This window comes from Acanthisitta chloris, unplaced genomic scaffold (assembly GCF_000695815.1).
Source record: "Acanthisitta chloris isolate BGI_N310 unplaced genomic scaffold, ASM69581v1 scaffold8135, whole genome shotgun sequence".
Lineage (NCBI taxonomy): Eukaryota > Metazoa > Chordata > Aves > Passeriformes > Acanthisittidae > Acanthisitta > Acanthisitta chloris.
The window spans coordinates 9,447-20,300 of NW_008672021.1; the positions used below are offsets into that span (position 1 = coordinate 9,447).

The 10,854-nt window shown below is 54.0% G+C and overlaps 1 protein-coding gene across 1 annotated transcript in view; it reads right to left on the minus strand.

Annotated features, from left to right (window-relative positions):
- Positions 1–9,695, minus strand: part of LOC103801902 (ATP-binding cassette sub-family B member 9-like) — an 11,716-nt gene extending 2,021 nt beyond the window's left edge. Inside the window, 9 exon segments of the mRNA XM_009074340.1 lie at positions 1,174–1,347; positions 1,896–2,084; positions 3,556–3,684; positions 5,562–5,759; positions 6,459–6,664; positions 8,005–8,135; positions 8,634–8,748; positions 9,097–9,296; positions 9,298–9,695. Of these exon segments, the coding sequence (XP_009072588.1) occupies positions 1,174–1,347; positions 1,896–2,084; positions 3,556–3,684; positions 5,562–5,759; positions 6,459–6,664; positions 8,005–8,135; positions 8,634–8,748; positions 9,097–9,296; positions 9,298–9,695 (1,740 nt within the window).
- Between the last annotated feature and the right edge of the window lie 1,159 nt (positions 9,696–10,854).

The following is a 10,854-nucleotide window of genomic DNA, read 5'->3' on the forward strand; positions in this document are numbered from 1 at the left end:
GCCTCACTGTGAGCTTCCAGTGAGGGTGCTAACAACGAGTGCCCAGTCTGCATTATCTGCTGGGAAGACATTTGGCCATGGTGGTACATTGGCATCTGAGATTGGCTTCCCCCTCCAAGACCCTGCTGTGTTTTTGCTCCAGACTTGTCCTTCCCATCACTGTTTGCTCTTCCCAAAATGGAAAACCAGTTGCTGGGACAAGTCAGACTGGAAAGACTCTCTCAGTTTCTCGCTGATTTTCTGTTCAAGGCCAGTAATCATGCTTGGCCCACATGCACGAGTCCTCTCATATCTTTTAATCCCAAATGAGCAAGTTAGGGACATAACTGCTGCAATTCCTTAATTGCTTAGCAACAGCCTCCCTTGTCCTGCCTTGCAGCCATTGCTGCTCACTCTCACATCCAGCAGCCTTATCAAACCCTCAATACTGGAATAAATCGAACCCTCCAGACTTCATGCCCAGTTCAGAGCAATAGAGAGCCAGGGGGGCATAGTCATATTTTAATTGACTTCTCCCCGTGCTCCTAACTCCACACCAGGCTTTCTAAACTGAAAGCCTAGCTTGTCTTTTCATTTTCGCTCTGTATGGGCAGGGAATATAAATTAGTCACACTGACTTTGGCTTTCCAGCCTGTCTCTGATCAATTGTTTTCAGGTTTTACTGCTGACTGGTGAGGCCACTCGCTCTGGGGGCAGACAAAGAAGGCAGTTACTTGCAGAGATGAAGGCTGATCTGTGCTGACACACAGATGAGAGCTGAGGGGCCCAGATCCCTCTCCTAGGCAAACCACCCAGCCCCTCTGCTGCTGCCAGGATCCCAAGAGGTTTAACTCCCCATTAGCTGAGAATTACTTTCAGATCTTTAGGTAGAAAGCACTGGAGGAATGCAAAACTATTTCCAAACCCAATTGAGATGATAATTAATCCAACAACCACAACCATATTCCTACTGCGTTGGCCAAAAACTACCCAACCCAACATGTTTCACGTTCTGTTTGTGGAAGGGCCTCCCCCTCCCTATGGAACCACTCTCCAGCCCTTTCCCTTCCTGGACTGCCTCCTGCTTTCTGGACTGTTCAGAAGCTGATAGATCAAATCCAAAGCAACATGCAACAGTGCCATCCATCCCCTCCGAGCAGGCGAGAGCTAGAGACACGTATCAGTCGCTCGTACCACGGAGTGCAGGTACTTGTGATCGTACATGTTAATGGGACGCCCGTCCAGCAGCACCTGCCCATCTTGCAGAGGGTAGAAGTTCTCCAGGATGTTGACACAGGAGCTCTTCCCACTCCCTGAAGGACCCACCAGTGCTGTCACTTTGCCAGGGTGCAGGGTGAAGGACACGTTCTGCAACAGGGATGGGAGAGCGTGCTCAGTTCCTGACTTTTCCCAGGGTCCTTGGGCACTGCACAAGAAGAGTAGCTGAAATCTGCCACAGTGACCCTCTACCTTGGTGATGTGCCACATCAGCCATTTCTCCTGGCTCTGATGAAGCAAAAAAAGCCTGAAAATTGCTTCAAACTCGCTTGTTGATGTAGCAGGTCCTCTAAAAACTGCAATGCAAACTAACCTCTTTGCTGCTTCCCCCTGCCTCAGGATCCCAGCCCCTCTCCCATGGAAACAGCTTGGCACAAAGCCCTGTCCTATGCTGCCACGTTTCATGCCTGAGTGGGGAACAAGGGTTTCATTAATAAATCCTATCCCTTGTAAGGAAAACTGGCCCTAAACACCCACTGTTCCTTTTAATCTGTTTTCCAGCATGCACTGAGCCTGCCTTTCCGTATCTCTGACAGGCAGCTGGCACTTCCCACAGGCTGGGGATGGGTTCCTGCTGTGATGGAGAGGCAGCACGTGGTGTCTCGTGGCAGGGAGCACACTGTGCCCCTGGGGCTCACCTGGAGAACCTGCGTGGCAGAGCGAGTGCGGTAGGAAAACGTCACATTTCTGAACTCCACCTTCCCATCCACGTGATCTGGGGCCAAGGAACCGTCATGCACCATCGTGGGTTTGCGGTCAATGAACTCAAACACCTTCTCAGCAGCTCCCACACCCTGCATCAGGCCACTGTAGACAGAGCCGATGGACTGGAAGGGAAGAGAGACACTCCCGTGAGATGGAAAAGTCAGTGCCACTTGTGAGGAGAATGGTTGAAGCACTCTCTAGTCTTCTATCACCTGACATTGACTAGTCATCAGAGACAGGAAAACTCTTCCTTCACTGCAGGGCTTGGAGAGGATAGATGGATGTATCCAAAGAAAAGGCATCTAACAGGGTTTTGTGCATGGGCAGACTCAGGGGGGGAACAGAAGAAGGGATTGGGAAGAGAAGATACGAGGCAGGAGATACATGACCTAAATTTCCAAGAAAATTCTCCCCTCATCTGTCTTTGCTTGAGACCAGCAGCTCCCCAGGCCAGTGGCTGAAGCACACACACCAGTCCCTGAGAGCAGCAGGCTCCTTTCCCACCACACATGACTCAAATGCAGAGCTGCTCCAGGCTGAACCCACCTAGACAACTGGCTTGCAGCTGATAAGGCAGTTCCCTGCTGGAATATGGTCCTAAGGGATTTACCATTGCTCTTTCCCAGCTGCTGGGCCTCCTTGGAATAACCCCCACGTTGGCTTTTTTCAACATTAAACCCAGAGCTGCAGAACAGTTTGTACTGCAACTGCCCCTCCCATCAGGAGTGGGGAAAAAACCCCAAACCAAACTGAATCCACACCAAACCCACAGCCTGGGAGCACCACCAGAGCCTGCAGCCATCTGAACAGATGGTGAGAGCTGGGTGAGCTGCCTCCAGCTCTGCTCTGCCCCTGCACAGAGGCTGAAGTGCTGCCCAAACCACACTTGGCTGCGAGGAAACCTCGACTGGATCATTTCTGCCTGGATTAGCCAAGTTTATGCCTTTGCAAGGGAAGGCTCTACCATCCCACCCACAACCCCATCTTGCTAATGTGCTGCCAACGCAGCAGCTTGCAGCTTATTCCAGAGAAAGGGGGGGAAAAAAAGGAACATAATTAAGTTTTTAATGAAGCCTGAAATTTAACAGGCAGCTTTGTAATCCCTTCACCCTTCATGCCAGGAAATGTGCTTGGGAAGCAGCCAGGACTGTGCCCTTCAGCAGGGCCAGCCTGACCCCTTTGGTCCCAAATGCCTTTCTGGGGGATGAGCTGTGTTGGGCACGTTGAGGTTGTGAGGCTACAACAGGACAGGAGTGGGGAGCAGAGGGGAAAATCACCCCAATGGTGATGTCATGGCACCAAGGAAATGCATTGTGGGGAAAGTTAACACTGGATATAGCCCTGAGACCTTCTGGAAGATAAACATCATCTTGCTATGGAGTAGCCCAGAGAGTGCTGAGGCTCTGGCACAGGTTGCCCAGAGAAGCTGTGGCTGCTCCATCCCTGGAAGTGTTCCAGGCCAGGTTGGATGGGGCTTGGAGTAACCTCAGCTAGTGTAAGATGTCCCTGCCAATGGCAGGGGGGGGAACTGGATGAGCTTTAAGGTCCCTCCAACCCAAACCACCCTATAATTCTGTGATAAAACAGACTCACCTCCATACAGTCTCCTAAGACAAACTCGTAAATGATGAAGGATATCAGGTTTCCACTTGTCATTTGCCCTGAGATCACAAGGTGTCCACCATAGTAAAGGATGCTGACCTGGACCACCAGGAGGGTCAGCTGAAAGCAAGAAAACACCCCAAAATCAGCAAGGACAACTGATACTTTGGTGCACTTGTAATTACTCACACAACAGCCCACAACTCATGTACTGACATTTACTCTTTGTGCCCTGAGCTGAGGATCCCTCACAGCACAGCTGACAGCTCTAGCAGCAAGCATGGATAGGAGAAGGGAAAAACAACTCAAGTCCAAGGGCTGATTTAAGGAGCTGGGCTGGCAGCTTTCAACAAAACAAGTCCAGAGGGACAACAGCCAAGGAGGGAGAATTTCTCTGAAATAACAGAGCTTCTTATGATCTTCTCTCTTGGACTAAGCTCCTGAAGCATAGATAGTATCATAGTACATTGAGGGGTTGGAATGAACCTTAGAGATCATCTAGTCCCAGTCCCCTGCCCTGGGCAGGGACACCTCCCACCAGAGCAGGTTGCTCAAGGCTCATCCAACCTGGAATGAACACTGCCAGGGCTGGGGCAGCCACAACCTCCCTGGGCAACCTGGCATAATAATCTATGCTGAAATTACCCAAGGCATGCAGTCACCTCATCACTAAAATAACCTTTCTGTTATATGAGTGTGACATTTTAATTTAGAACACGAACTCAAGCCAAGAGTTAATGCAAAATATCCTCCTTGCATGTACAAGTCCCCGAAGCATAACCTCAACCCTTGTCTGAAATCAGTGTTGGGGGTAGCACCTATTCTAGAAAGGAGACAGATCAGCTCTGATATGCCAAGCACCAGCCCCTGCTGTTGTTCAGCTGGGTTTGTTCCCTGCTGCCCGGACGCTCTGACAAGCAGGGACGTCCTGGTGCCCTGTGAGTTTGCAGAACAGGCTGTGAATTCACACAGATAAAAATACCAAGGGAAAAAATTCCTCTGCTATTGATCTGCCATGTTCTGACCTTAGGATCCTGTGTTCCCTCCAAGAAAGACTCTACCAGCCCTGTGCTATATCCATCGGTGTCTTTCTACGTGAACCCTGCAGGAGTGGTTTTTGAGGGTTTTTTGCCTTCTTAGACTCATCAGGATCTGTGCTGACCCAGTTCATGCTCTGGTCTCACCTAGGAGCCCAGAAACAATGCTAATAATGCTCCAATTTTGCTGGCAGACTTGGAAAACCAGAAAGTCTTCCATGGCTGCCTGAGGGCACCATAACTCACAAACCCTTCAGCACAGACTACTCGACTGCGCAGAGATAAGCACATCTCACGTGAGGGTTTCGCACAGCCTTAGTTATCAGCCAATGCAGGAAAAATCCCAAACCATCTGGTCGTGAATGATGAAAAAGCATTTTGCAGAGGGGAAAAAAAAAAAAGCCAAACCCCAGCAGCCTTCCCCTGCCACCACCCACACACAGAACATCTCTGATTCTGAGCAGAAGCTCAAGCACCGCGGCGATTTCCCAGCCGGAGCCCCAGGAATGAGCTGGCACAGACACGCAATGCAGCACCCGGAGCACGGGGTTTTCCACGACCTTGAGTGCTTATCAATTATATTCTGATTTGCAGGAGAAAACAGGCAGTTTGGTGGATTAACACAGTGCTGCCCCGAGGCAGAACGGAACACATTTTTGGATGAGTGGAAAAAACATCCTAAGCAAGAGACAGAGGATTACTGGCGTAGGACATCAAGGCTGGGCTTGCCCTGTGAAGTTCCCTGGAAGGGGAGGAGAACCACATGCATGTGCCATGTGTATTTTGGAATCCAAACCAACTCCCCTGCCCACACCAAGCCCTGGGTAGGGGAGCCCCATGCAAACTTCCCTGGAAGCGGAGGAGAACCACATGCACATGCCATATGTATTTTGGGATCCAAACCAACTCCCCTGCCCATACCAAGCCCTGTGCAGGGAAGCCCCAGTGCCATCCACCTACCCCACTGGACCAGACGTAGTAGGTGTAAGCCATGGCCTCCCTCTTGTTGAGCTTGTACACCTGCTGCAGCTTCTGCCAGTACACGTTGGCCTCCGCCTCCTCGTTGGCAAAGCTGCGGACAGTCTTCATGGCAGAGATGGTCTCCTCAGCAGTGGTGTTGGCCTTGGCCAGGGCGTTCTGCACGTCCTTGGAGAGCTTCTGCAGGGAGCAGGGGGAGGCAGAGGGGGCTCAGCGGGCGCCAGGCTGCCTGGGGCACATCTCTCCGCTCGCCCTGGGCTCTGCTGGGCTCGGGAAAAGAAGGCATGGTGACATTTTCCAAGGCCACCGGCAACAAGGCTGAGCACTGGGATACATCCCACACCTCAGGGCAGCCTGGGATGCTGTGTCAGGAGGAGAGCACGATCGTTGTGCTCTCCCCAAGGGGGCTGCGGGAGGTGCAGTGCCATGGCTGGGGCCACTTGAGAAGTCTGTGGCAGAGCTGCTGCTCCCAATGTCCTGAAGAGACTCATATGGTCCACAGGATGTGGCATTAGCCATTGGGGGCAGTCCTTGGCCCACACTAGCCCCAGACAGAGGGTGGGAGCTCAGCACTGCATTTAGACACCACCTAGTCACCCCAAAGGGAGAGGAGAGATTGCATGAGGTTCTGCATACAGGACATCCCACGGTCAAGCCACCTCTGCTGTCAGACCTGAGATGCTTCCACTGCTGAGCATGAAGCAAGGTAAGAGCCCAGGCTATGCTTGTATGCCACCCTCCTGCCCCTCCTGCTGGCCACAAAGCAGTCCAGCATCACTCCCACCAGCTCCAAGGCCACCCACAACCTCTGTGATGCTTCACGAGGGGAACAGCCCAGTGTCATGACACATCATGGCAATGCCAGCAGCTCCTGCCTACCTGGTAGTACTTCCCATAGACATCAGACACCAGCATGATGATGGGGAAGCCCATAAAGGTGACAAGTGAGAGCTTCCAGGAGAGGCTGAACATGAAGAAGATCACCCCCGTGGCCTTCACCACGTTGCGCAGGAAGATGTTGATGTTCTGGGAGACCAGGTCGCTCACGATGGTCGTGTCCGACGTCAGGCGGGAGATGACATCTCCTGCAGCAACGAGGGGTTGGGGGAGAGTGGGGACATGTCATCATGGCAGGTCACTGCCTACTGTGTCCCATGTCTCATGCCAGGGCCAGATGGAGCTCCCCATTCAACCAGCCCCTCACTGGAGGTCAGAAGGGCATGGAAGGGGGACAACTCTCCACTGCTGTGGATGTGAACAAAACAGGAGCTTGAATTGCTGCATGCACAAGGGACATGAAATACCCCTGAAGGCATGAACTACATCCCTGGGTCACCAAGGATGGCTGCAGGACAGCCAAGGGGACTGTGGCAGCACCCTGCACTCACTGGAGGACATTCCATGGGCAGGCAGATGGGTAGCAGACACGTGGGTGCAGTGTTTGCTGGGCTGCTGAGCATCACCCCAATCCCGAGTTCATTTCTCAATGACATCAGGAGCCCTCCAGGAGCTCACCAGGGACTGCTGGCACCTCTCCTCACTATCCTGGCAGGACCAGCCAGGGCTGGGCACAGCACAGTCTGCAGAGCATGAGGCTTTGGGGAGAGCTGTTTGGGATTAGCTACATGCCCTGCAGCCTGGAGCTGACCCAAGGCACCTGAGGACATGGGTCCAGCTGCTCAGGGGTGAAGCTCAGGGGTGAAGCTGAGTCCAGCTGCTTTGGTGGAGCTGAATGTTGCAGCCAGCAAACTTCACCCTGAATTCCTAAACACTTGGCCTGTGTTTGAGTCCAGCTGAATTCCCATGATGTCCAGGGTTACCCATATCCCACTTACAATAACATCTCTGCTGTCCTTAGCTACCAAGGCACTGTGTGCAGTGATATCTAAATATGGCAACAGCCTCAAAACTAAAAATACCACCAAGACAAAATTAAACGTGCAAAAGTTACAGCAGGTTGGGACCACACCAGAGCTGCACGGCCTGGGCCTGGGATTGGGACTGGGACAGGACTGAAGTGAAAGCAGGGAAAGCAACAAGCACACCCAGCAAGCTTCACACATCTGAGGTTTTCAGTGCCTGGAGCAGAGCTGGAGAGCAGCTGACCAGCAGGCACTGACAGGAGGTACATGAGGAGGGAAGTAGGTGACTTGGGGATGACTGGAGATGAGCACATCAGCCCCAGGACTGCTGGATGTCAGGCTGATTGGTGGCAATGGGACACCCCCAGAGTGCTAGGCCAGTCCTAACCTTAGTGGGAGCCAACAGAAAGGGAAGAGCTTTTTGCCTCCACTTCTAAACAAAAGCACTTGGGCACTGCCTCTGTCTGCCCCAATCTACTGTGCACCAGTTGGTCAAACCAAGGGGAATATTTCCAGGCTGGGATAGAGGGGTTAGAGCAAATCAGGGGGAGACAGGAACCAACCTGTGCGATTCTCATCAAAGAAACTCATCTCCTGAGACACGAGCGACCTGAAGAGGCAGTTGCGAAGGCGAATGTTGAGTCTCGCGAAGATGAGCGTAAAAACGCCGCCACGGACACCTGCGGCAAATGAGCTAATTGCAGATAAGAAATGTTATAGAGCAATGGACACGAAACTGCTCTCAGCAACACAAACACCCCAACGCCAGGCCAAGGGCTTGGGCAGTGCTGGGCTGGGCTGGCACCACTGATCACCCGGGGAAGCGACAGCTAGACCAGCCCACATCTCTCCTAGGTGCCACCAGCACAGCGATGGCTAACTCTACCTGTCCTTACAGTGACAAGCTTTGGGAGGGAATACAGTGCTGCCAGGACAGCATTCCACAAGGAACACATTCCCCGTGTCCTCTCCTGCTCCCCCACCACCAGCACACAGACATGGAGGGTTACAACAGCCTTGTGACTGCCACTACAGCCTCTCTGCACCATGACAGCAGAGAGAATTCAGAGCACATCCCTAGGGTCTGGCAGTGACCTGGTGGAATGGCTGCCCGTGCCCACCACCACCACCATAAGCTCCTGTGGGAAAATCCCAAACTCCTCATCAGGGCCAAACCAGCCCCTGAGATTACCTTCCTATGGCGAGCAGCGACATGATCAGCACCGCCGTGGAGAACCGGTCCATGCTCTTCTGCACCACAATGCCGTCGATGGCCAGCCCCGTGTAGTAGGGCAGGAAGGTCTCTCCTGCCAGACAAGCACAGGACACAGAGGTTCAGCCTCACTGCAAGGGATTGGCACAGGACCTGTATTCCCAACTGTGACAGCCTGTGGACAACTCCATCCCTGCCGTGGAGTTATCAGCCATCACACGAGACCTCTCAGGAGATGCAGCCCTCAGTGGCACAAAGGGAAGTTGTATTCCCAGTGTGTTTTATCCCCTATTCCATTTTTCCTCCCCATTGAACGTTCAACCCAACCCATGCAGGATGTGCCATCCAGCACGCCCAAAAACCAACCCTAGGGTGCTGCAAGCCCCACCACCATATCTCCTTCCCTCCAGATGAGGATGGGAGCACAGGTCTATTTGCTCACCTAGTGCAGCCACGAGGAGGAAGAAGGAGGCAACCCCCAGGAAGAAGGCATCGGGCTTGGTGTAGGACAGCAGCTTATGGATGGTGGGACCAGCTGCCTCCTCCCTCTTGTCCTGTGGGGCAGCCCCATCACAGATCTCCTCCGCCTCGGCGCGCGACTCGGAGCCGGGGCCCAGCGCCTCGCGGGAGGAGGTGACACAGGAGCCCGAAGGTGGCCGCCAGCGCCACGTAGGTCCAGGCAAAGAGCCCCCAGAACCAGGGATCCCTGATGGTCTTCCGCACCTCCGAGTAGAGCAGCAGCTTCACCATCATGTAGATGCCCATGAGGAGGCAGACGACGGCGATGAAGGTCCGCGACGCCTTGAGGCGCCGAGGGCCGTAGGCCGTGTTGGTGGCCACGCCGATGGCAGCCCCCAGCAGCACACAGCTGCGGTACACGCAGCCCCCCCAGATGTCCAGCAGCGAGTTGAAGATGTTGAAGTGCCTCAGGTCCTGCAGGACATTCCGGCCGCCCTGGCCGTGGGTGTAGAGCAGCGTGGTGACCACCACGTCCACGGCGCTGAGCGCCAGCGTGCTGGCCACCGCCTTCCACGCACGCATCCTCGCCACAGGGCTGGGGGCAGAGAGGCAGTGAGGGCAGAGCTAGCACAGGAGGGACGTGGTCATGTCGTGCTCTGCTGTGGGGTGAAAAGAGGGGATGGGGTTGTTATTCCCCCCACGGAAAAAAGTAAGCAGTATGAGGAACAACCACAGCAGCTCCCACCAGCCCATCCTGACTCCACACACCACTATCTGCTCCCTCCTCCCCTTCCTTGCTGCACACACCCCGAAGTACTTCAAAAAACAAGCAGCACGCATGGAGACAAACTTCCCTCCCAGATGCCTTGACCCATGCTGAATCCCGAGGCAGGAATGTGCAGATCCTGGTGGGAATCTCTGTCCCTGCTGGCGGTGGTGGCTGCAGGGCCAGCTGGGCAGTCCCTGTCAGCTTGGTGCTGCTGGGCCATGTGTGCAGCCCACGTGTCCTCCATGTAGGAGGAAAACTCAGATATCTCGATCCCAGAGTCCCTCCCCACCTTTCCCAGGACAAAGCTGAAGCCAAACAATCCAAACCACAGGGAAGCAAAAGGGAGAGCAGCTCAGCTGCTGATCAAAACCAGAATGAACCATCCATACAGCAACCCTCTTGGATAGGAATTCAGGGTAACCCACTGGACCCTCTGCGGAGGGAGCATGCAGGTCAGTGACACAACAAAAATCCCAAGAGGAAATTAAAAAGGTTTGGAATTCCACAGCTGTGTCCCGCGGGAGAGGCAGGACGATACCTTCGCTGTCGCCCCTGGGTCTGACCAGCAGCTTTGCTGGTGGGGCAGGATTGGAACGGCTATGGAAAAGGGCAAAAAAAGGCTTTAAAAAAAGAGGGAGCAGCTCACCTGCGCCGGTGCCATGCCCAGAGGGGCCAGGCGTTGGCACGAGGGAGGTACCTGCTCCTCGGATTTGTGCTGGGTAAGCAGCTGGTGACGGTGCACAGTGCGGTCCGGGGAGTGCCATGTGCCCCCCAAAAACACCTCGGACAGCGCCCGTCGGGCGGGCAAGCGGGATAAAAAAGGTTAAAAAGTGGAGAAAAGCAGGGTAAGGGCTGCAATTTGGGGAAGCGCGGGGGGTTCTGGTGGGGAAGGAGGGATGGAGCAGGAGGAGCAGGACACGCTTCCCAGGGTGCTCGCTGCTGCCATCCGCTGCAAAGCTGCGCGGATCCGGC